General features: G+C 38.8%; 1 protein-coding gene and 1 long non-coding RNA gene across 3 annotated transcripts in view; one reads left to right on the forward strand and one right to left on the reverse strand.

The window, feature by feature from the left end:
- erlin1 (ER lipid raft associated 1) overlaps window positions 1-24,660 on the reverse strand; it is a 100,873-nt gene that overhangs the window by 21,257 nt on the left and 54,956 nt on the right. For both annotated transcript variants that reach the window (XM_012966642.3, NM_001016892.2), the window contains exon 8: window positions 19,009-19,067. In XM_012966642.3, the coding sequence (XP_012822096.1) occupies window positions 19,009-19,067 (59 nt within the window). The remainder of the gene's footprint in view (window positions 1-19,008; window positions 19,068-24,660) is intronic.
- Window positions 6,315-13,346, forward strand: LOC116412451. The gene is made up of 3 exons (XR_004223705.1): window positions 6,315-6,402; window positions 9,711-9,804; window positions 12,594-13,346. It is a non-coding gene; the product is annotated as an uncharacterized LOC116412451 (long non-coding RNA).

The raw sequence follows: 24,660 nt of genomic DNA on the forward strand, positions 1-24,660 counted from the left end.
CTTTTAATATACCCAGTTCTAATAATATAGCTACTGACGGATGGGTCACTCGGGAGGAAATTCAAAAGAGACTTGAACATGTACATTGTAGGTTTTGTTATTGCGTTCTCAGCCTGAAAACTATAGGCCTGTTAGTCTGACATCAGTAGTAGGAAAGCTTTTGGAAGGGGTAATAAGGGATAGGGTACTTGAATGTATTGCAGTTCACAATACTATAAGTTTGTGCCAGCATGGTTTTATGCGTAACAGATCTTGCCAGACTAATTTAGTCGCCTTTTATGAGGAGGTTAGCAGAAACCTCAATGCTGGAATGGCAGTTGATGTCATCTACTTGGACTTTGCTAAAGTGTTTGATACAGTACCTCACAGAATTGAGGAATATTGGCCTAGAACATAATATTTGTAATTGAATAGAGAACTGCCTGGAGGATAGATTACAAAGAGTGGTGGTAAATGGAAAATTTCCTAATTGGACCAGTGTGGTTAGTGGAGTACTGCAGGGGTCAGTCCTTGATCCTTTGCTTTTTAACTTGTTTATTAATGACCTTGAGGTGGGCATAGAAAGTACTGTTTCTATTTTTGCTGACAACGCTAAATTGTGTAAAAATATTCCATGCAGGATGCTGCCACTTTGCAGAGCGATTTTACAAAATTGAAAAAATGTGCAGCAAACTGGAAAATGAGGTTCAATGTAGACGAGTACTAAGTTATGCACTTTGGTAGAAATAATATAAATGCAAGATATCAACTAAGTGGTTGTTTGTTGGGGGGATCCTTAATGGAGAAGAATGTGGGGTTTTTTGTAGATAACAAGTTGTCTAATTCCAGGCAATGTCAAAAAATGGCATTGACTCAAGGGATGAAAACATAATTTTGCCTCTTTATAGGTCCCAAGTAAGGCCTCACCTTGAGCATGCAGTACACAGTTTTGGGCTCCAGTCCTTAAAAATGATATTAATGAGCTGGAGAGAGTGCAGAGACGTGCAACTAAACTGGTAAAGGGGATGGAAGATTTAAACTATGAGGTTAGGCTGTCGAGGTTGGAGTTATTTTCTCTGGAAAAAAGGAGCTTGCGAGGGGGCATGATTACTCTGTACAAGTACATTAGAGGGGATTATAGGCAGAAAAAACAATCAATGCACCAGAGGCCACCCCTTTAGATTAGGGGAACAGAGCTTCCATTTGAAGCAGCGTAGGTGCTTTTTCATGGTGAGGGCAGTGAGGTTGTGGAATGCCCTTCCTAGTGATGTTGTAATGGCAGATTCTGTTAATGCCTTTACAAGGGGCCTGGATGAATTCTTGAACAAGCATAGTATCCAAGGCTATTGTGATACCAATATCTACAGTTAGCATTGATGTTTGTATATATAATTTATGTATGTGAGTATATAGATAGATAAGTATAGGTTTGTGTGTGCTGGGTTTACTTGCAAGGGTTGAACTTGATGGACTATGGTCTTTTTTCAACCCTATGTAACTATGTAACAGGTTTGGCTACTGTGAAGCAGATAGCCTGACTTGTTTCCAGAAAAACCCTTAATCACATGCTAATAGACGCATTGCATTGCATCTGCTGCTTGTACTGCTTCCCCCCCCCAGAGCCGCCTCCCACTTACTTCCTCGGCGACTGCAGGAAAGAGGAGCAGGGAACCGATCTGACCTTCAGACAGGTAAGTGTGACTTTATTTTAATTTATACACACTTTTACACACTTACATACATTTATACACACATACAACACAATTTAGCACAGGTTTTTTTTTTTTCCCACTTTGCACACTTATATACACTCATATACACACTGTCACACAACTTTTACATGTGCACATGTATACACAAACTCACAAAATCTTTTTAAATTTATTGTTTTTTTTTCAGTTTACTTCTTTTTTTACAATGTTATTTCCCCCAAAAACTGTTTATTTTGACAGCGTGACTATTGGATCAGATATTCTAACCACTAATTACACGGTCATGTGACTTATTTTGTTGTTTCATTGATTTGCACAATTTTTGTGGTTTTATTGCATTTTTATCCCTATATTAGTATTCCTGATCTGTTTTTAGCATAGCTTTGCCAGGTGTTACTTTGGTGTACAAAAATAACTTTACCTATTTTGAATTCATCAGAATGTGTACTTTCCAAAAATATATGGTTTTCTGGGGGTCTCTGTATAGTTAGGGGGGGTTACTGCACATAATACGCTGACAGGGGGCTCTGTGTGCAAAAGCTGAGTTGGCAGACGAGAAATCCATATGCGCTATTTTCATTTTGGGTTCAGTACACACCACAGACTTTGGTATATCTATGCATATTGGGCATCAAACAGTTCAGTAGGCCTCTGGTGTTCCTGTTTGGGGTGACTTGCCTTTGTACGCAAGAAATTGTGTGAGATATATGCAGCAAACTGCAACATTTTTATGTGATTTTCTGAAAAGTCATAAAAACCACTAACTTTAGGAAAGCTTTGTGGCTTAGTACTTTGGTGTAGAAAAGACTCTTTACCCTTGTTGGATTTGTCAGAATGTGTACTTTCCAAAAATATATGGTTTTCTGGGGGTCTCTGTATAGTTAGGGGGTCTTACTGCACATAATACGCTGTCAGGGGGCTCTGTGTGCAAAAGCTGAGTTGGCAGACGAGAAATCCATATGCGCTATTTTCATTTTGGGTTCAGTACACACCACAGACTTTGGTATATCTATGCATATTGGGCATCAAACTGTTCAGTAGGCCTATGGTGTTCCTATTTGGGGTGACTTGCCTTTGTACGCAAGAAATTGTGTGAGATAAATGCGGCAAATTGCAACATTTTTATGCGATTTTCTGAAAAGTCATAAAAACCACTAACTTTAGGAAAGCTTTGCAGATTGGTACTTTGGTGTAGAAAGGACTCTTTACCCTTGTTGGATTTGTCAGAATGTGTACTTTCCAAAAATATATGGTTTTTAGGGGTCACCCTACATTTCTGCAGCTTCTACCCCTCATAAAACTGCTGTGTGTTTATGAATTAGGTAAAGATAAGCCATGAAATTAGTGTGCACAAGGTATATTTGGGGGTCTCTAAGTGCCATGTGCTTTGATAAATCTATGTACAGTGGGCATCAAACTGTTCAGTAGACCTCTGGGGTTCATATTTAGGGAGGTTTGTCTTGGTACCTAATGACCTGTAGAAAATAAGATGCTGCATAGTATGTATATATATATATATATATATATATATATATATATATATATATATATATATATATATATATATATATATATATATATATATATAATATATAGAAAATAATTACAGAGAAATTAAAAATGGTGTAGAAAGACTGTTGGTAATAAAAGGCAGTAAGTTTGCCAGGAGCAGTGAATCATAGCCCCTAGGCCGCTCCCCATTCGCGCCCCCCCCCCCTGCGCATGCACAAACAAACCCACCTCCCCTCGCAGACGCAAGCGCACATGCGCAGGCATTTAAACTCCCATACAGAGCAGTGGGGAGAAGTCCCCATTGCTCCGTATGGGACCAAAATGTCAAAATTTTTTCCGGTGGGACGGCATGCCGCCCCTTAATTTCTGCCACCCTAGGCCCGGGCCTTTGTGGCCTTGCCACAAATCCGGGCCTGTAGCTATCAATAAGATGTTTACTTTTAAACAGGCAATTAGTAAATGCTACCTGTTGCTTGGTAGCTATAGGATACTGCTTCCTGGGCAAATTTAGTGGCTTTTTATTACATAACCCTATGAAAGTTTAGTTATATGCAATAATATATATCAGTCAAGGTTGGGTAGCAAAAATAAATAACTTAATGTTGTCTTCTATTTACTTGCTTAAGTTATACATGCATAACTACAGAGTTGACGGTCATTTTTATGTGCCACCTTGACAGCCATATTTTGTTGTAAGCTTCCACATAGATTTTAACATTATAGGTCAGTTTGTTTTATTGTTTGGTATATCCTAGTTTTTTAATGAGATAGGTGAGTTTTTTGTTGATTTCAATTCCAGTTGATGGCTATTATTAGCGATGAACAAAATTATTTGCCAGACATGGATTTAAATTTACGTGTTTCGCCATTGTTGGATTTATTCGTGAAACGGGCACAAGAATTTGCCAAGGAAAAGTTTGCTGCATGACAAAAAAAATGTTGCCTGTGTCAAAAAAACTGTGGAGTCAAAAAAATGACGTGTAAAAAAAAAAAATAAAAAAATTTTGCGCACGTTAAAACATTATGTATGCAATTTTTTTTTTTGCCTGCACGTCATTTTTGCAGTTTCCTGAATTTTTCATCAACGGCACAGCTTCGCTCGTCACTAGCTATTATCAGACTAGCTGAATTTAGAATATACTGGCTCTGTCTATGGGGAATTTTGTAATAGTTAGTAACATAACTATAACTATTGGTGTGTAGGTAGATATTATTGCACAGGTTTTTAAAACGTGTGTCCCTAAGAATAATGTACTGGCCATCATTATTGCAGATTGTTTCTGTGAGGTGTTTTTTGCACAAGATTATGGGTACACATCTTTATCTTTACTAGACTAATAATATTTATGAAAAAATTTGGGATATGAGTACTGTGTGAAATACTTCTCTTGGAAACATATTAAGCGTTACATTAAAACGTGCAGTGTGCAAAGTACAAAAACAGGAACTCTATCCAAGAATGGAGGGAAATGGGTGTCCCCTCTTCCACCCCCCTACCCTGCATCCAGACAAGCAAGTTATAGGGCGGACTCTCCTGCGCCTTCTAATACTACTTTCTGCTGGATTTGTTATCTCATTCTTTATAAGAGAAGCATTCCCCTGAGGTGCAAGTGCTTGGTAGGTGCTCTAGCAAGCAAGTTATAGAGCGGACTCTCCTGCGCCTTCTAATACTACTTTCTGCAGAATTTGTTATCCCATTTGCTATCCACACCCCTTAGTGCTCTAGCACTTGCATCCCAGGGAATAATAAATTAACTCTACTATGTCTGGGTAGAGGCTATGTTTAAATACTGACAGTGTTTGGAGACCTGAGACCTTAAACTTTGTGAGATTTTTATAGACATAGACCTTAAAGTGGTGGTCTTGCTACATGTCTGTATTCCTCTGTTAAGGCCTTATGTCTCTGTTCAGTACACATGGCTAACAAAGTTTGCTCATTTTGACAAATTTTTTAATATCAGAATCATACTAATTTAGAAGATAGAAATAAACAGTACAGGTAAGAGACCTGAGGGCTGATTCACTAAAGTGCGCTATTTTTAACGCACGATTCACTATAAGCATACTTGCGTTAATTTACGCGCGATGCTGCATGCAGCATTTACCACATACGCGCTAATTAACGCCTATTACTATGTGCACTAATAGTCGCCGCGTATAAATAGTAGCCACATATAAATAGTGCATATAAATAGTAGCCACATATAAATAGTAGCATATAAATAGTAGCCGCATATAAATATTTATATGCTACTATTTATATGCACTATTTATATGCTACTATTTATATGCACTATTTATATGTGGCTACTATTTATATGCGGCTACTATTTATATGCTACTATTTATATGCGGCAAACTGGCGGCTGCATCACTCTGGGGCCAACACAGACTTGAATAAATAACACTGCAAAGTCCATATTTTATTGCCAAAAGCTCATTAACTGTACTTTTCTATAATTACTGCCTGCCTCAAGTAGGTATTAATTTTCGCATAGTCTAATGTGATATTTAGGGCGTCTAAGTGTTTGTGAATCATGCGTTAGTATTCTTTTCTGCGTGCTAATTAATGCATGCGGTTGCACGCAAATTAACGCATGCGATAATACTGTAGTGAATCGCGCGCTAATTGACGCGTCTTTTTTACCGCAAAAAAGCGTGCGATAAAAATTAACGCACTTTAGTGAATCAACCCTCTGGGGTTTTCCAGATAAGGGAATTCTTAATATATTGGGTCTCCATACTAAAAATAATTTTAACTGTAAATAATTGAGATTTTTTGCTTCCAATTTGTCAACGGCAGCAAAATGCATTTTTGCCAATTGTGGAATTAGCAGAGTAGCCCTTTTTATACTGGTTCCTCCATGCGCAGGAGAGAAGAAAAATCAGGTACAGCAGTGTTATCCAACTGGCAGCTCGTGGGTTGCATCCGGCCCACAGTAACCCTTGTGTGGCCCCCTAATCCATCTGCCTGCTGTGACTGCTTACCTTTGTATAAGATTTGAATGGTATCACTACTGAGATTAACTGGCCCTTGCATTGTTCACACCCTAGACTCACACTGTAAACCCCTGCATTTTTGTTGACCACCTTTCTCTAATTTTTAGGATCACAGATGTGCGGTCTTTATCTGTGCCTAACATATGCCTCCGCTGGAGATTTTGATAGCCGGAAGCATATCCCCTGTCCGCTATACCAGGTAGGTATTCAATGTTGTTTCTTATCGGAGTTAAGCGTTACATTAAAACATGTAGGAGAGTCCGCCCTATAACTTGCTTGTCTGAATGCAGGGTAGGGGGGTGGAAGAGGGGACACCCATTTCCCTCCATTCTTGGATAGTGTTCCTGTTTTTGTACTTTGCACACTCAGACAGACTGTGCCAGCATCTGTGTGGTTGTCCTGTGTCATCTTGAAAGTAGTTGATATGACAGTACTTGGTATTTGTTGCTGATTGGGCATTTTATAGTCATTTGGGATATATCAAGCCAGTCATGTTCTGGAATTGATATCTGTAGGTTGGATTCCCAGGATTTTATATAGGCTGGCATGGTCAGGTATTTGCAGTGCAACAAGACCTTGTACATTAAGGATAGGCCATGTTTCATTGGGGCATTTATTGCACAAATTGTTTCAAAAGTAGTCAAGGTTCTGCAGGTCTGGCTATCTGTAGGGTGGTTATATAATGTTTTAATTTAAGATAGGCAGAGTAGAACAGCACTCACAGGAATTTTCACAAAGGGACATCAAATGAAGTGAAAAAAGAGGTTCTTTATTTAGTCCGACGTTTCAGTTCCGGTTGGAACTTTCATCAGGGACAGCAATGTTACAGTGAACAGTGAACGCTATTTAAACCCAAAAGGGCGCCAAAAATGGTTGCTAAGCAACCCCAACATACAGTGAGAACATAAAACGAAAAAAACGAACAAAAAATGAGCAAAACTAAAGGATATATAATAGTAAAAGCATAATGGGCATGATGTTACACACCAAAGGTAAGATATTGTTCCAGATCGCAAGAAATGGCAACGCTGTTTCTTCAGGGTTGCCCAAAAAAGGAGAAGTCACCGAAAGCCCTGAGTCCCCCCATATAGGGCGCACACTTTTTAACTTACAAATATCCTTACCGGCTAGGCACCTTCCATGCTGCCAATTCCCGTAGCGATCCATGTAGGCACAACCCCGTATTGCTTCCTAAGCGGTTGCTAGGCAACCCGCCAGTGGTGAGCGGACTTACAAAGTCCCGTGCGTCTAGGCAAAACACCGTGAGTTATTGCGCATATACACGGACCGCTATTAGCGAGCGGTTTTGCATAAACCCTAGTCCAGCAGGTACTTTAATCAACTGGGTCCATGATTATGTGGCCAGAAGATCGTGAGTGCCCTGACATGGGTAGCGTGTAATCAGTAGATGGCCGTGTTCCCAGATAAACTGGGATTCAGAGTGGTGTTGCCATATGCACCTCTCACTTGGGGGCTGACAGTTGTGGCCCTGCGCAGGGCATCATCACGGGGGAGGGGATCCACTAGGGAGTGCAGTGGCAGCTAAAGTGGACTGAGGTGCATAAAGGTATAGGATACAGAGGAAGGGGGTACACCTGCTGCCCCTAAAGTGTGCATAGAGGGTACACCTGCTACCCTTTCTAGTATACCTAAGGGGGATCAAGGGGCAAGCGGGACAAAAATATATAGAGAAACTAAAAAATGGAACAATAGTTTGGTGTGTTAGACGTTCAAATTGAGCCCAGCAGAATGGATACAAATAATTGTTACAAATGTCATATATGAATATACATTGTATTAAAGCACAGAGGTGGATAAAAAGTTGCAAATCCACCCTGGACATAGTCACAAACAGAAATCTGTTGCTCAAATGAAGCAGCTAAGTGGTAGGGTCTCATTGAGGCCCCGTGGGGCCACACAGTCAAGCTTGTATATCCAACGGGATTCTCTTTGTAATAGAGCCAAGTCTCTGTTGCCACCCCTCGATAGGGGGGGCTGATAGTCGATAGCCATGCATTTGAATGTTGGAAGAGTGTGTCGCATCAGTAGGAAGTGTCTTGCAACAGGTTGATTGGATTCCCCTTCTTTTAGGGCTTTACTGATGGCAGAACGATGGTTGCCAATTCGTTCTCTAAGAGTGGTCACAGTCTTGCCTACATAGTATAAGCCACAGGGGCAGGTAATAATATAAATCACAAAAGTGGACAAGCATCCCAGTCTCATATATATATATATATATATATATATATATATATATATATATATATATATATATATATATATATATATATTCATATATGACATTTGTAACAATTATTTGTATCCATTCTGCTGGGCTCAATTTGAACGTCTAACACACCAAACTATTGTTCCATTTTTTAGTTTCTCTATATATTTTTGTCCCGCTTGCCCCTTGATCCCCCTTAGGTATACTAGAAAGGGTAGCAGGTGTACCCTCTATGCACACTTTAGGGGCAGCAGGTGTACCCCCTTCCTCTGTATCCTATACCTTTATGCACCTCAGTCCACTTTAGCTGCCACTGCACTCCCTAGTGGATCCCCTCCCCCGTGATGATGCCCTGCGCAGGGCCACAACTGTCAGCCCCCAAGTGAGAGGTGCATATGGCAACACCACTCTGAATCCCAGTTTATCTGGGAACACGGCCATCTACTGATTACACGCTACCCATGTCAGGGCACTCACGATCTTCTGGCCACATAATCATGGACCCAGTTGATTAAAGTACCTGCTGGACTAGGGTTTATGCAAAACCGCTCGCTAATAGCGGTCCGTGTATATGCGCAATAACTCACGGTGTTTTGCCTAGACGCACGGGACTTTGTAAGTCCGCTCACCACTGGCGGGTTGCCTAGCAACCGCTTAGGAAGCAATACGGGGTTGTGCCTACATGGATCGCTACGGGAATTGGCAGCATGGAAGGTGCCTAGCCGGTAAGGATATTTGTAAGTTAAAAAGTGTGCGCCCTATATGGGGGGACTCAGGGCTTTCGGTGACTTCTCCTTTTTTGGGCAACCCTGAAGAAACAGCGTTGCCATTTCTTGCGATCTGGAACAATATCTTACCTTTGGTGTGTAACATCATGCCCATTATGCTTTTACTATTATATATCCTTTAGTTTTGCTCATTTTTTGTTCGTTTTTTTCGTTTTATGTTCTCACTGTATGTTGGGGTTGCTTAGCAACCATTTTTGGCGCCCTTTTGGGTTTAAATAGCGTTCACTGTTCACTGTAACATTGCTGTCCCTGATGAAAGTTCCAACCGGAACTGAAACGTCGGACTAAATAAAGAACCTCTTTTTTCACTTCATTTGATGTCCCTTTGTGAAAATTCCTGTGAGTGCTGTTCTACTCTGCCTATCTACATATTGTTACTTTGTCCAGGCACCCAGGTAGCGTCTAGTTCTTTTGGAGTGCAGCTTCATAACCCGCATGTTTTAATTTAATATATCTCCAATTATTTTTTGTTGACCACCTTTCTCTTTTTAGGATCACAGGTGTGCGGTCTTTATCTGTGCCTAACATATGCCTCCGCTGAAGATTCTGATGACAGAAAGCACATATACCCTGTCCTCTATACCAGGTAGGTATTCAATGTTGTTTCTTATCGGAGATAAGGGTGATGGGTAGGGGGCTAATCCAAATCTTGTATTTACCTTGTGCCATATATTGAGGCTATTATGTGCCAGTGGGTGTTCTCTGATTGTCATGTTGATTGTCATGTTGCTGACCATCAGCAAAGGCTGCTGTTTTGCATTCCTTGTGGCCAACTGTAAGGTCTGATATATCTTTATTGTTATGGACGGCCACCAGCAGATACTCCATGCATATCACGTATAATAGAGGGGATAGGAGGCATCCCTGTGTAGTACCGTTTCTAATGTTAAGTGGCTCAGATTACAGTCTATTTACTTTAATTTGGTCAGATGGGACTGTATAAACCGTATAAACTTTTTCTGAATACATTTTGGTTTAATGCCTGCTGCCACCAGGGCCAGCTCTAAGAAGTCCCATTTTACTCTGTCAAACACCTTCTTTGCATCCGTGGATAGGAGCAGGGAAGGCATTTTGAGTTTAGAACGCCAAACTGTCAAATTTATAACTTTCTCTGGCTTCTCTGCTTGTTACAAATCCCACTTGGTCCCTGTGGATACAGTTCAGTAGTAGTGCCTTTAAACTTTCGGTCAGAATTTTTGTATATATTTTTAAATTAATATTTAGCAGGGTTGTTGGTCTGTAACTACTACAATTAGACAGATCCTTCCCTTGTTTCGGCAGAATCGTATTATAGGCTGATATTAAAGGAGAAGTAAAGGTAAAAACTTAGAATGCTTTATCAGAAAGGTCTATGTAAATACATCCATAAGCACTAACAGAAAAGCTGCACTGTGTCCTCTATCAAAAGAAACAAAGGATTTCTTGTCTTCCCTTGTGTAAACATGTTTTTCGGTATCCGACAACTTCTCTCAGAAAAATCCTTCATTCCCAGGCCTGAGTCTGCGCAGCTCTCTCCCACTCCCTTTTGTTGCTCCCCTTCCCATCAGAATGTGTGATCTGAGCTACCAGCAGCTAGAGCTTTAGCATGGAAGCTACTGAGAGCAAGCTAAAATGGCAGCTGCTATCTTAGGCAAACAGAAGGACCTTCTAGGGCTTCTATAGTGAAGCATTCTATAGATTAAATATAGCGGTCTAGGTGGCACTAATGTGGCTTATTTATGGGCAGTAAAATGCCAAAATGTTCTGGTGATATGTCATTCATTAATAATAGCAAGACTAGGTTCATTTGTATTTAATATTTTATAAAATTTGGCAGTTATGCCGTCTGCACCTGGAGCTTTATTTAATTGAAGTGTTTTAATAGTTTCTTTAAGTTCTTGAATTGAAATTGGGTTTTCCACACTGTTTAGCATCGTCTCAGGAGGGGATGGGAGTTTGTCTTCCATGAGATAATTATTTTATTTTGTTTTTGAGTTTTATTCTTCCTTGTTCACTTTGTCGGGGATCTATGTTATATAGTGTTTCATAATAGTCTTTTGAATGTTTGGGTGATTGTTTTGGGGAAGTAATTGTATTTTGCTTTGGGAATCTTTAATTTTGTTGATATGTGTTGGCCTATCTTTAAGTGCCCTGGCTAACAATTTACCCATTTTATTTCCGTATTCAAAATTTTTTTGTCGTACTGTGAATGTTTTCCATAAGTTGTTCTACTTTTTTGTTTCTCTCCTTTTTTAATCTACAATGAGGAACATAAGTATTTGAACACTCTGCGATTTTGCAAGTTCTCCTAATTAGAAATCATGGAGGGGTCTGAAATTCACATTGTAGGTGCATTCGCACTGTGAGAGATTTTGAGCAACAACCTCCTTCACTCAGTTAAAGCATTGAAGATGGGTCGTGGCTGGATCTTCCAACATGACAATGACCCAAAGCACACAGCCAGGATAACCAAGGAGTGGCTCCGTAAGAGGCATATCAAGGTTCTGGAGTGGCCTAGCCAGAGACCTAAATCCAATAGAAAATCTTGAACTGAAACTCTGTATTGCTCAGCGACAGCCCCAAAACCTGACAGATCTAGAGGAGATCTGTGTGGAGAAGTGGGCCAAAATCCCTGTTGCAGTGTGTGTAAACCTGGTCAAGAACTACTACTTATGTGCAGCAGTGCAATACAAATAAATTCTTTAAAAATCATACAATGTGATTTCCTGAATTTTTTTTAAATGCTGTCTCTCACAGTGGGAATGCACCTACAATGTGAATTTCAGACCCCTCCATGATTTCTAAGTGGGAGAACTTGCAAAATTGCAGGGTGTTCAAATACTTATGTTCCTCCATGTTTTATCAATAAGTCTCTTGCTAAACATTTAAACGCCATTCATTTAGAGAGTGATATATCTTGGTCTTTCTGTAGCATATGTATCATTAGGTTTCCACCTCCAAGTGGCATATGGTTTGTGGGGTAGTTTAAGTTTAATTTATGTAATTGCGTGGGTGTATAGAATGATGTTATGAATCTTAGCATGGATCAGCCATTCAAGATGGTGTTGGGATAGAAACAAGTAGTCTATTCCATAAACAGCTTGGTTCCTATTCGGGAAGTAAATACTACCTATCGTACCTAATGAATTATGCAACCACCCCTTGATAAATATGTATCTACCCCCCTCTGGGTCTGACACCTCCTTTTCTTGAAAATGGACATTTTTGTGTAGGCCTATTGCTACTCCTCCTACTTTCTGGGTTCTGGAGTTGCTACTGAACCATTTGGTGTACATGTTAGATTTTGACAAAGGTTGGTTTTTCCCCCTAAAATGGATTTCTTGTAAGAGCATTTTTGTCTATGCATTTTTCTGAACAGTTTGCTTCTTTTTTCAGGTACATTTATCCCATTTGCATTCCAAGACAGAACATTAAAAGGATGGGCCATTCTGTATCCAAGAAAAGAGATAAGTTGTCTTAGTTGTATATCATATATCTACAGTTATTATGGAATGTTGAGTCCGTAACAATCCAATAATAATAAACAAAAACATGTAAATATAACTCATGACTCACAATATGCTTTCAATGGGGTTAACCTGATAACCAAAATAGATTAGTATGGCAGAACAATTCTGTCAATGCCCCTAGAGGGGGTCGAACCATGGGGGCTCCTGTGTATCTTTTATCCTGAAGTTGGGTCACCTTCCCATTATTCAGGTCTCTGTTATGTTTGTTTTATCTGGTGTCATCTTTTGCCTACTTTTGGATGTAGAGACTTTATTCCAGAAGTCCTTCAGATGGAGAGCAGGAATATAGTGGCTGGGAGAATGTGATCCAGTCGGTGATATCTGGTTTTTCTACGTTGTATGCTTTGCAGAATGTTAGGAGGTCCTCCGGTGATGTTAGAGTGTTGGTCTTTCCTTCTTTAATCACTTGAATACTAAATTGATAGCCCCAGCGAAATGTCAGTCCTTTGGTTTGGAGTGCCCCCAGTATAGGTTTTACCAGCTTCCCTTGCTGTAATGTGTACCATGACAAATGCTGTAATAAGATCACTTCTGTATTCATACAGTTCATTCAGACAGTTGGGTTCAGGATCTTCAGTAGGATTTATGTAGAGAAGCAGGAAAAACCAGTCAACATGACTTATAGGTAGGTTTGGAAGTAGGTTCATATTTTTATAACTAATTTTTTGGTGTTAGTATCACTTTAAATGTAATTTTAAACTGTGTGATCATGTCAGCAAAATCAGTCTTTGTAGTGAGAGGTTTTAGAAATGACATTGTGATATTCTCCGAACATACTGATTTCATATTTGAGTCATCTGCTGCACCATTTTGTTTCTGTACTGGGCCTGCTATAACTATTGCTCTGTGAGCTGAGTTATTGTTATATTTATCACTTTTCTTTCTATTCAGGCCCTCTTCTATTTATATTGTAATGTCACACCACTGCTTGGTTGCTAAGGTAATTTGGACCCTAGCAACCAGATAGCTGCTAAAAACTGGAGAGCTGCTAAACAAAAAGCAAAATAATTAAAAAAAAACACATAAAAAATAAAGACCAATTGCAAATTGTTTCAGAATATCACTCTCTACATCATACTAAAAGTTAATTTTAAAGATAAAAATCTCTTTAAATTAACACAAAAGGGCAATGTAAAACTTTTAAAATCAATGTAAATAGCTTTGAGTGCTCTTCTAAGCACTTTTGCAGTATACACTGTTGATTGAACTGTTTTTAAATTGCTAATATTATGACTTTTGCAACAAAAGGTCAACCTGCAGTTTTTCACAAATCACCAACCGGTGCAAAGATCCTTCCAGAGGACATTCTGTGTTATATTTAAGTCAACACAAAAAGGTAATTCAAAAGTTTAAAAATCAATGTAAATTGCTTTGAGTGCTCTTCTAAGCACTTTTGCAGTATACACTGTTTTTATTTATTTTATTTTTTTCATTTTGAAATTATTTACTGTTTTAAACTGCTAATATACTGAATTTTGTAACAAGGACCACCTGCAGTTTTCCACAATTTACCAGCCGGCGCAACTCTTTGTGCCTCTAATATCTTCAAAAAAATGTTGTGTCTGATTATGGCAATTTATTATTACAATTACAATGGAATTTTAAGAAGGAATATAGCAAATTGGTTTAAAAATTTCACTCCTCAAAGGGATCTTTATTTATTATGTTGGGTTGAAAAACCCAACATAATGTTTCTTCGACTTAAGCTTATTCTTCCGCTTCTTCTTCTTCTTAGTGCCCCCCATTTTCTAAACGCTACCCGTCCTATAATTTAGGGGTACAACACCGAAACTCTCCACACTTCTTCATGCTATAGCAGAGCAGGTCACTTGTGCTTTTCTAAGCAATTATGTCCCCCGTCTTTTTGTGGTGCTGCTCTGAACACCCCAATTTTCCCATTGACTGCTGGCCACTCTTACAGCTTTGAAGCTACACTCCCCAAACTTGAATAACATAATCATGGGGTCACCCTGAATGAAATAGCAACATTTGTTCGATGACCCAAAGTGGAAGTGGCCAACAACAGCCAATCAAATTTCACCCGTTGACATTAATGGGGAAATAAAAACTGCTGCCAATCTTACAGCTTTGAGGCTACACTCCCCAAACTTGAATCATATAGTCATGGAGTCAGCCTGAATGATATATATGATGATTTTTGGATGCCCAAAAGGGGGCGGAGCTGTGAGATTTTTACCTGTGATTTAACCTGTTGCCATCCTCACAGTATTAACACCAGGGCCCCTAAACTTTTCACAGTTGGTCACTAGGGGACTGCAGTTTTAGTTTTGAAAAATGGGTGGAGCCACCAACAGCCAATCAGGTTTCAGCTATTTAATTTTATTGGTATGAAGCTAGGGTTCCCAAACAGTCACTGGGTGACTACGTACTCAAGGTTAGAAAAAGTGGACAGGGTCTGCCAAAAGCCAATCACTTTTCTTTCATTGTTTTCAGTGGGAAAATTTTAACTGCTGCCATTCCCATGTTTAATGTCAGGGTCCCCAAACTTTGCACAATTTGTCACTGGTGAATACGTTTAGAAAAGTGGGCAGGGCCAACAACAGCCAATCAGATTTCACCTATAGACTTCATGTGTTTAAATTTAAACTGCTGCCATTCTTTAAATATTAATACTAAGGTCCCTGAACTTTGCAGAGCTAGTCACCAGGTAACCGCGGTTCAGAGTCAGTCACTGGCTCACTATGTATTCAGAGTTAGAAAAAGTGGGCGGAGGCACCAACAGCCAATCCATTTCCACCCATTAAATTTCACTGGTTTATATTTAAACTGATGCAATTATTTAAGTATTAATTCCAGGGTTGTTAAACTTTCCAAAGTTACAACCATTTCAGAATTCATTCAAGCTTTGGTATCATGACTATCTTTTGGCCAGGTTGGATCTGTAGAGTGCTATTGAGTCCTATGGAAGGCTTCCAAAATCATACATTGAAGGATTCAAAGCCAGAAAGGTTTTTGCGCTGTTTACAAACGTTCGGATCCGAAAACTTTTTGTCTTTTGGAACGCAACCACAACATTTCTGAACAACCGATAAAAGAATTTTTGTGACATTTTCGAACATCAGAAATTATTGTGTTTACTCCGATTTTTTTGCATGTAGTGATTTTAACCACAAAAAAAATGTAGTTTAATGAATAGGCCCCTAAGTTTGCCCAGTAGCAATAACCCATAGCAACCAATAACATATTTGCTTTTAAACAGATGACCAGTAAATTTCTTCCTGCTGATTGTTTGCTATGGGTTACTGCTCCAGGGCAAATTTTGTGTCTTTTATTAAACAACCCCCTTAATGTTTTTGAGCAGACTTAAGATAAGGGATCTTTCTATAATGTGGATCACCATATCTGAAAAACCCCAGGTCCCAAGCATTTCAGATAAAGATTAGATTACTGCAATCTCCTACTAACCGGCCTCCTGGACTCCCACCTCTCTCCCCTGCAATCAATTTTAAACTCTGCTGCCAGGATCCTCCTGCTCTCTCCTAAGAGGGAACCTGTTCAGCCTCAATTAAACTCTCTTGCATGGCTGCCTGTTAAGCAAAGGATAGCTTACAAAATCCTTCTACTAACATTCAAAGCCCTTCACTCCTCTGCTCCTCACTACATTACTTCACTGGTCTCCTTGCACGTTCCTGGTCGTCTCCTCCGCTCCTCTCAGAGCCTCTGTCTTTTTACACCATCCACACCCACTGCGCTCTCTCGTCTTAAACCTTTCTATCTCGCTGCTCCTTACCTCTGGAACTCTATCCCTGAATCCCTCCATAGGGAAAACTCACCCACTCTCTTTAAGAAAAAGCTCAGCTGTTACCTTCTGGAGCACTAAGACATTATCTTGCCTAGTCCTGCGATTAAGGGCAACTGCCCATACCTGATGCACTCTTACCTTCCGCTTTGTGCCTGTATGTTATCCAACCACTTAGATTGTAAGCTCTACGGGGCATGGACCTCCTTCCTACTGTGTCTCATACCACATGGCACTTATATATATATATATTTATTGTATTTATTTATTATATCACTTGTCCTCCCTGTGTGTAATTTTGTATTCTGTAAGATTGTACAGCGCTGCGTACCTTGTGGTGTTATACATACATACATACATACATAGATCCTATACCTGTATTGTCATGGATAAGGAAACCAATCGATCATTAACTGCATGGATTATGATGACTAATAAAAATCTAGACTACTATAAACAGATTAAATTGTCAAGGGGTATCATAAATATGACATACATACATTATAACTATGCCTAAATTTCTTAAAGGAAAGCTAAACCACCCATAATGAATACTTAACAGTTTATATTAAGTGACCTTTTAAAGAATCTTGCCAAATTGGATTCTAAACCGATTGTATTCTACAAATATTATTTACTATCTGCTCCTTAACCTGTGTCTTTAGTAGGTGCTTCAGTTTATAGTAGTGTTTTTAAGCTAATATGACAGTTTTTTTAATATTTTAATTGCTTTAAAGCACTTTAATTTTTGGTGTTACTGCTCCTTTAATGATAAAGGAATACGGTCATACGGTTTCAAAACACATCAGTTGATAGATCTACTTCAGCAGAATCCTGCATTGAAATTCATTTTTTAAAAGTGCAGACTGATTTAATTTTGAAATTTCTTGAGGCTAGCCAAATTCTTTATTTTCCAGGGTGCCACAGCCATGTGACTTGTGCTTTGATAAACTTCAATCGCATTTTACTGCTGCGCTGCAAGTTCCCTTCCTACCCAGCAGCTGATAAGCAGAACAATATAAAGGTAACAAGATAGCATCTACCTGACACCTGTATTGCTTAAAGTGAAAGATATCAGAATAGCACTCAATAGTAAAAAAAAATCCAAGTCCGGCTTGGGACTCCTCCAGTTACACTTAGCAGGAGAAACAATAGGTTATCTGAAAGCAGCTCTTTTTCTGTGGCACTGGCTCTTTCTGAAAGCTTAATATTTAATGCACTGAGATGGCTGCCTACACACTTATATCACAACTAAAAAAATACATTTTTATTCAAAAATACAATTTTAAATGGGAGACTGAATTATTTACAATGTAAACCGTGTAATTTAGAAATCAAAAGTACTCCATAAAGATCCTGACAGAATCCCATTAAGTTTTTTTTTCTTTTCTTTTTTGACTCCCAGTAACACCTTAAGTTCATATATTGATGAATTATAGTTATATTATACTACCCATACACTTGATGTTTGAAGTAATATAAGATTACATTCTGCAATATTACAGCATATTATTTGACCTAGGTATAAATAAATTACTTTTAAAGGGGATGTAATGTCAAAATCTTAACACTGTTTTTATATAGCCCTAAGATAGGAAAGCACTAACAGAGGTTGTTCTAAGAAAATCATATGGCAAAGCAGTTAATACAGGCTTAAAGCACATCTAACTACAGTGTTCTGCAGCTGAATGAGCAGTGATTGTGTTTCAATCTCTGCACATGTTTCACTTCCTTATCTGTTCCTGCCTTGCCCTTATCTGAAATTAACCAATGACAATCCAGTACACAAACTCCTGTGCTTTTTTTTTTCCCCCAAGTATGGTATAGGACAGTCTCTGGCCCTTTAGATTTCCAGGAACTGTGATAAGAGCTAATTGCAGGGTAATAGCAGAAGATGCAAAATACAAAGGCTTCTAATTAAAAAACGGTAGAGATTTTTTAGTGGGTTTATATTGCAAATTATGTTCATTTGGTCTAAATAACACACACAAGGATTATGATTTTTAACTTTACATCCCCTTTAAAAAATGGTTGCCTGGATCAGATCTATCAATTTCTTGCGGGCCCATTTACTGAACCCCAGTTAAGTATTTGAGATAAATTCGTATTTTTTCTAACTTATAAAACATTTTGTAATGTCCACGATAATTGTGTTAAAATTCCGTTAAAAGTAGTACTTTTCGCAAAGACTACGAACATTTCAGAATTCATTTAAGCTTTGCTATCTTTTCACCAGGTTGGATCTGTCATGTGCCATTAAGTCCTATGGAAGGCTTCCAACATCATAAATTGAAGGTTTCAAAGCCAGAAAGGCTTTTGTGCCGTTTACGAACATTTGGATCCAAAAAGTTTGTGACTTTCAGAGGGCAATTACAATATTTTTGTATGACCGATAAAAGCATTTTTGTGACATTTTAGAACATCAGAAATTATAGTGGTTACTCCAAATTTTTTCCATATCATGATTTTAAGCCCCAAAAATTTGGACTTTAGTGAATGAACTAGAAAACATGATACTTACATTAGCTCAAAGTTTCTTCTGATTGCTTCTGGAATTTTTGGCTTTGTAACACGAACAGCCTATTGGAGGTGAACAGAGAATACATGTAGCACTTATTCTATCTGTACAAATAGGTTTTAACATCAACAATGCTTTCTATAATTCATAAATACCTTAGTATTTTATATCACTATACTGGAGGTTTAATTTACATACATACTTGTTTATAAAAAAGAAAACCTCATCACTATCAATAACTATCCTGTTCAAAACACTACTAATGTGAAGATAGACAGAGAAAAAACAAGAGAGAAAAATCCAATTAAATTATGAAAAGTGTTTTTTCTAGCCAGTACCATTATTAAACACCATAACTCAAACCGTTTTGTTATAGCCTGGGCCAAACAACTTTCTTGTAGTATTTAAATGGTAGAAAATGTAAAGAGGGTAGACTGACTAACTTAGTAACTAAGCCAATTAAAGGTAAAGGTAAGATTTTTAGTAGCAAATGTATCAAATAGTGAGTTCTAAATTTCAATTATTGATAAACATGCTTCTAAAAATAACAGAAATTAATAGAACCTGAGTTTTTATGTATTAAGCTCTAAACTCACATTTTAATAAATCTGCCCCTTAATCTACATTTTCCACTTTTGATAAATGGCTAACATGGTACAACATTCTGATATGGTGTTTAAATGCTTTAAGAGATTCTCTAAGTACAAGATCCATCCATTTATTTCTTCCTTCAGCTAAGCTGAGAGTGTCAACTTACTCTAGCCTAATAAATGCTTCAAATTTGTTTCCAAGAAAGAGCTGTTCCTTGCACAAGAGACAGTATTGCTGTAATGAAGCACAAACAATAGGAATTGTGCTGAATTGTTGTGTAGGAAATTATGCATTCCTCATCCTGGGTTATTTGTGCTTCCATCATTACCTTTTGTTGTTTAGTATGTTGCCCATAGTGTAACTTTTTGGCCAGTCCGTTGCTGTTGTTGCTTTAGAAGTTAAAAGCAGCTCTAATGGAATCCTGATTGCATTTATTTGAGTTGTGAGTTTAAAGTAGACTTTTATCTTGCACTTATAATTGGGAAAGCTTTTTTCCAATATATAAGTTTTTCCTTAGACTTTTTTTTATAGTTCCTCTCAGGACTGCCTTATGTGATACATATAAAGGGAACAAGCCTGTATTTTTATCAAGTTATTGCCTGTTCAACTTCTTTTTTTATATCCGAAAATGTAAGCAGAACACCACCATACAGTGGCTTGCAAAAGTATTCGGCCCCCTTGAACTTTTCCACATTTTGTCACATTACAGCCACAAACATTAATCGATTTTATTGGAATTCCACGTGAAAGACCAATACAAAGTGGTGTACACGTGAGAAGTGGAACGAAAATCATACATGATTCCAAACATTTTTTACAAATAAATAACTGCAAAGTGGGGTGTGCATAATTATTCAGCCCCCTTTGGTCTGAGTGCAGTCAGTTGCCCATAGACATTGCCTGATGAGTGCTAATGACTAAATAGAGGGCACCTGTGTGTAATCTAATGTCAGTACAAATACAGCTGCTCTGTGACGGCCTCAGAGGTTGTCTAAGAGAATATTGGGAGCAACAACACCATGAAGTCCAAAGAACACACCAGACAGGTCAGGGATAAAGTTATTGAGAAATTTAAAGCAGGCTTAGGCTACAAAAAGATTTCCAAAGCCTTGAACATCCCACGGAGCACTGTTCAAGACAAGGCCGTCCACCTAAACTCACAGGCCGAACAAGGAGAGCGCTGATCAGAAATGCAGCCAAGAGGCCCATGGTGACTCTGGACAAGCTGCAGAGATCTACAGCTCAGGTGGGGGAATCTGTCCATAGGACAACTATTAGTCGTGCACTGCACAAAGTTGGCCTTTATGGAAGAGTGGCAAGAAGAAAGCCACTGTTAACAGAAAACCATAAGAAGTCCCGTTTGCAGTTTGCCACAAGCCATGTGGGGGACACGGCAAACATGTGGAAGAAGGTGCTTTGGTCAGATGAGACCAAAATGGAACTTTTTGGCCAAAATGCAAAACGCTATGTGTGGCGGAAAACTAACACTGCACATCACTCTGAACACACCATCCCCACTGTCAAATATGGTGGTGGCAGCATCATGCTCTGGGGGTGCTTCTCTTCAGCAGGGACAGGGAAGCTGGTCAGAGTTGATGGGAAGATGGATGGAGCCAAATATAGGGCAATCTTGGAAGAAAACCTCTTGGAGTCTGCAAAAGACTTGAGACTGGGGCAGAGGTTCACTTTCCAGCAGGACAACGACCCTAAACATAAAGCCAGGGCAACAATGGAATGGTTTAAAACAAAACATATCCATGTGTTAGAATGGCCCAGTCAAAGTCCAGATCTAAATCCAATCGAGAATCTGTGGCAAGATCTGAAAACTGCTGTTCACAAACGCTGTCCATCTAATCTGACTGAGCTGGAGCTGTTTTGCAAAGAAGAATGGGCAAGGATTTCAGTCTCTAGATGTGCAAAGCTGGTAGAGACATACCCTAAAAGACTGGCAGCTGTAATTGCAACAAAAGGTGGTTCTACAAAGTATTGACTCAGGGGGCTGAATAATTACGCACACCCCACTTTGCAGTTATTTATTTGTAAAAAATGTTTGGAATCATACATGATTTTCGTTCCACTTCTCACGTGTACACCACTTTGTATTGGTATTTCACGTGGAATTCCAATAAAATTGATTCATGTTTGTGGCTGTAATGTGACAAAATGTGGAAAAGTTCAAGCCGAATACTTTTGCAAGCCACTGTATTTTGCTTAGTTAAAGTTTTGGTGTTTTTTTGAGACACTGCTTGTAGTGCAGATCACAGTATGGTTTTAAACGATTAAAGAACATCTGGCTCTGTATGTTGTGTTGTGTGGAGAACTGAGAACAGTATGTGAGGTTCTGCAGATTGTTCCTTTTCCCATGAAACCTTTGTACTGTTATCCTGTGGTTCTGCTCAAGCAATGGAATTTAAGATGACATCAATAAGCAACGGGGAGTTGCACTGGCTTATATTTTCAATAATGAGATGGTGCTGAAGATATATTAACCTATTGTATTAGAAAGAAGCATGAAAAGGTCTTCTTTGTTAATGTATGCAATTTATTTTACTATGTTTTTTGGGCGAGAACTAGGTCTAATAAGATCCACACTCTGAGAGATGCAAACCCCTGTAGGCATAGACAAGAATAGAAAACAGTTAAGATACCTGCAAGGTTATGTTACAGCAAGGATTTAAAAATCTCCATAGGCATCAGCACTAACATGGTTACACAGGCTTTAGCACAGAGCGTACATAGATGTAGCCCTGACCATAAACCAGTGGACACTAGAACATTCAGTCCACTCTTCTGGCACAATGCAATGCTCTAGTCACTCCACCATAATTAGATTTTTAATACGTGGAGCTAGCAGGGTCCATAAATAACAGTTGTTTAGATGCTATCTTAGATACTGCACACATGCACCCCAACCTGATTTCATTTTCATGTTTAGGGCCAGAAATAAGAAAAACCATAGATAGATATTTCTTAATACAAGAAGCAAAAATTATGTGTAGCACAAGCCCTGTTCACTGAGCTCATGCTGTGGGGTGTATACTGTCCTTTAAATATTGCAGGACTACCTTTCCCAAAGTATCTTTCTTAAGAACAAACAGTTGTGTGTTTGCCTGCCACATGAGCACAACACCTTACATGACACAGGGGTCACACACTCTATCCAATATCCTCCCAATGGTGGATACTCACAAGGGTTAGGAAATTCAGTACTGCTGTTCTGCCACTCTCCACAGTGGCATTATTCACCAACTGGGCATATTGCAGCTTGGCAGGCAATAGGATAGGGTCTATTTGACACAAATATAATAATAATAATAATAATATTTGTGCAGTGGGACCTCCAGGCTGAGCTCAGCAGAGGAAGCACATTCCCTGCTCTCCTGGACAGTCTCTACACAGATGTTTCCTGAGGCTTCCAGCACTTGTCCCAGTCCTCTGCCAGTTGTATTACACCCCTGTCTCTGACTGAACCGAATAATGTCACAGTATTTTTTTTTTACAAGAATGCCACTTGAAAGCAAGCAGAATCTTAGCTATAAGAAAAACATATGCAAGGGAGGTCAACTTCCTTATCAGGATTCTTCGTTCTTAGAAATAAACATATTCCATTTTAATTACAATTATCCAATTCTTAATTTATGAGGGAGAAACATATTCCTGCATGATTTTATTAAAAAAACACCCATCAGTACAGCAATTTTACTTTACGTTATGAGCTTTGTCCAGCATTGAATTTTTTTTTTAAACAACACATGAACAAAGTTAACCAGTCTTCCTACTTGCCACACTTACCTACTTCACTTACTCCAGGGGAGTTTACATACTCATTCGCCAAAACCTACTATTTGAACTACTTGCCTAAAGGTATTTCAGACCACCCTGTTTAGAGTTAATGGCCTCTGTAATGCATAACTCTTTCTAGAGGTCCCTTCAACAGCGCATGATAATAAAATCATTATAAACTAGCAGAAAAAAGTACCTTTAGAAATTAATTGTGGGTGCATTTTAAGAGGGAAAACAACCCATGTACTCCATGTACAAAAGCAACTATAACATTGCTGACCTAACCAGGTAAAGATCCACACCAAAAAAGATGTTAAAATATTGGCCAAGATACTTGCTAACACATTATTTTCATTTTTACATTCATTTTATTTATTATGTTTTTGTAACTTTTCTTTAAAAAAGCACTTTATGCTTATCAGTATTAGCCCTGTATGGAAAGATCAAAGTTACTTTGGTCAGTATGTGTCAGAGTGGGGGAAAGAACATGACGAGCTTCGTTGTAGGAGGTTCAGAAGGACTGGGATGCCATGGTAGCATCCCTGGGGTTTGATGACCAATGTTCTGCCCTTATAAATGTAACCCTAAAGATTATTATTACAAGCTGAACCCCTGGATGACCTGCCCCTGAGACTGACCCCCTTTTCCCCCCCCCACCAACACATCATAGAAGAGAGGCTCCTGTGTAGGTTGCATCCTGGAAGGGCTGAGTGCATGATGCAACACTCATAATAAAATCACTTAACAGCTTCCCTGGGCAGACTGCCTCTATTAGCCAAAATGTAGGCTTGATCACTACCAAAAAAAACCCAACACGAGGCCCCCACAAGTAGCGCACACAATTGTGCCCCTATAGGCAATAACCTATCAGCACTAAAAGCCCCAAAGCAACACTGAGTTCTGAAAGTATTATCAAAAGCAGTCTAAACTAACAGAATCAATGAACGTGCGTTCAAACAAATGTAGAGAGAATACAGGCTTTCTTGAAATTCACCAGGCTTTATTAAATCTAAAAAGTACATATTACAAAAATTTATCAGGGTGGTCATGACCCACCAACCAGCCATTTTCCCAGTTGGCTTGGTTGGTAACAGGTAAAGAACTGTAAAAACTTGGTCTAGGACCCCATGTATTTACCATAATGATCAGTTTTAAGGTTTAGGAAATTGAATAGTAGGTTTTGGCGAATGAGTATGTAAACTCCCCTGGAGTAAGTGAAGTAGGGTGATTGGTAAGTGTGGCAAGTAGGAAGACTGCTTAACTTTATGTGTTGTTTAAAAA

This window comes from Xenopus tropicalis, chromosome 7 (assembly GCF_000004195.4).
Source record: "Xenopus tropicalis strain Nigerian chromosome 7, UCB_Xtro_10.0, whole genome shotgun sequence".
NCBI lineage: Eukaryota > Metazoa > Chordata > Amphibia > Anura > Pipidae > Xenopus > Xenopus tropicalis.